The sequence below is a fragment of the Aplysia californica genome, unplaced genomic scaffold (genome assembly GCF_000002075.1).
Source record: "Aplysia californica isolate F4 #8 unplaced genomic scaffold, AplCal3.0 scaffold01224, whole genome shotgun sequence".
Taxonomy (NCBI): domain Eukaryota; kingdom Metazoa; phylum Mollusca; class Gastropoda; order Aplysiida; family Aplysiidae; genus Aplysia; species Aplysia californica.
This window is the reverse complement of record NW_004798494.1, coordinates 126,742-128,310: the sequence shown is the minus strand read 5'-3', so window position 1 is coordinate 128,310 and position 1,569 is coordinate 126,742. Positions and strand designations below refer to the sequence as shown.

General features: G+C 41.6%; 1 protein-coding gene across 1 annotated transcript in view; it reads left to right on the top strand.

Annotated features, from left to right (window-relative positions):
• The window catches only part of LOC101856948 (canalicular multispecific organic anion transporter 1-like), a 41,715-nt gene that overhangs the window by 15,378 nt on the left and 24,768 nt on the right, over positions 1-1,569 (top strand). Inside the window, exon 5 of the mRNA XM_035973434.1 lies at positions 226-312. Within this exon, the coding sequence (XP_035829327.1) occupies positions 226-312 (87 nt within the window). The remainder of the gene's footprint in view (positions 1-225; positions 313-1,569) is intronic.

Below are 1,569 nucleotides of genomic sequence, written 5' to 3'. Positions count from 1 at the left end.
GGGGGGAGGGAGGGGGTAAAGAAAGGAGGAGGACCAGAAAAGCAAAAGGAGGAAGAGAAGAAGAAGGAAGGGGTAAGGGGAGGGGAAGTGGGCAGTTTGAAGGGAGGGTGGAGGAGGAGGAGGAATAGGAGAAGGAAGGGGTGCGGATAAGGGAGTATTTTGGTATTTTGGTCTCACTTTTTGGCTCTCATGACCCTATCTGGCCACCTCTCACTACTTCCTCAGGCCCTGACTATCGCCAGCTTTGCCAAGAAGGGCACGACTGTCGGCGAGATCGTCAACCTCATGTCTGTGGACTGTCAGAGATTACAGGTTGGGCTATAGTTTTAGGAAGAATTTTACTGCGCTTGCAGCACAATTAAGTCATAAAAGAATCGATAAGGAAGATAAATGCTTGGTAGGAAAGAAGAAGCAAACCACATTAGAGCACCCACCAATCACCCACCAATCACCTACCAGTGGTCCACAGGTTGGGTTTTGCTGTCTCTTTTTTTCGGGGATGTTGTTGTACCATTTTCCTCGAACTGACATGCTCTGATTATGAGAAGATGAGAGAGTAAAGTTACCATAGAATTATACTCCAAGATCGCTCACTGTCATAGTCGACACTCTTTGCTTTTTATTTAAAAAAAACGTCCCTGCGAAAGGTTGCCGCGCCACAACGCCTAAATAAGATAAGATAATACTTTTTCTTGGCTGTACAGGCCGTAAAAACACATGCAGGTATACATAAAAAATTTAAAGTACGTATCACTCTCCTTAAAATTGAATATGAAAAGAGAAGTAAAGCTGACAAAATGTACATTCACATCAAATGCATCATTCAAACACATGTAAGAATTTAAATACAATGAAGGCAAACCGCCGGTCTGGCTGAGGTCGAGTGTGTACGGCACCTTTACTCTCCTTGCCGCTCATAGATCTATCTACTGACTGATGGATTGATCGACCTGCATATCGACTGATTAATTGATGTAGTGTTTTTACTATCGCATCCATACGACGAGGAGAAATCTGTGCCACCACTTTCAGAAAGGAAATTTACTCGTTAATCCAATCCGTACGCTTTGCACAGCAGTCTGTCAAAAAGATTTTTTGAGAAATACTGAAAGTTTCAAAAATATCTCCGAACTGCAAGTATTCGAAATTGTGAATAAATAACCCCGGGGGTACAAAATGTATTTCGACGGATTAATCCATGGACCTGTTTATCAACTCATCAACTGATCGACATCTCAATCCACTAAGTAATTGGTGAACCTGTCTATCGTTTAACTGACTGACTGATGCACCAGTCTGTCGATTGACTAATTATTGATGGATATGTCTATCGGCTAAGTGATTGGCGAACCTGTCTGTCGATTGATGAATTGATGGATAATATGTGATTGGGGAACCTGTCTATCCATTGATGAATTGATGGATAATATTATGTCTATCCACTAAGTGATAGGGGAACCTGTCTATCGATTGATGATTTGAAGACTTGAGAACTAGAATGTGATTGATGATTTGAAGACTTGAGAACTAGAATGTGATTGATGATTTGAAGACTTGAGAACTAGAATG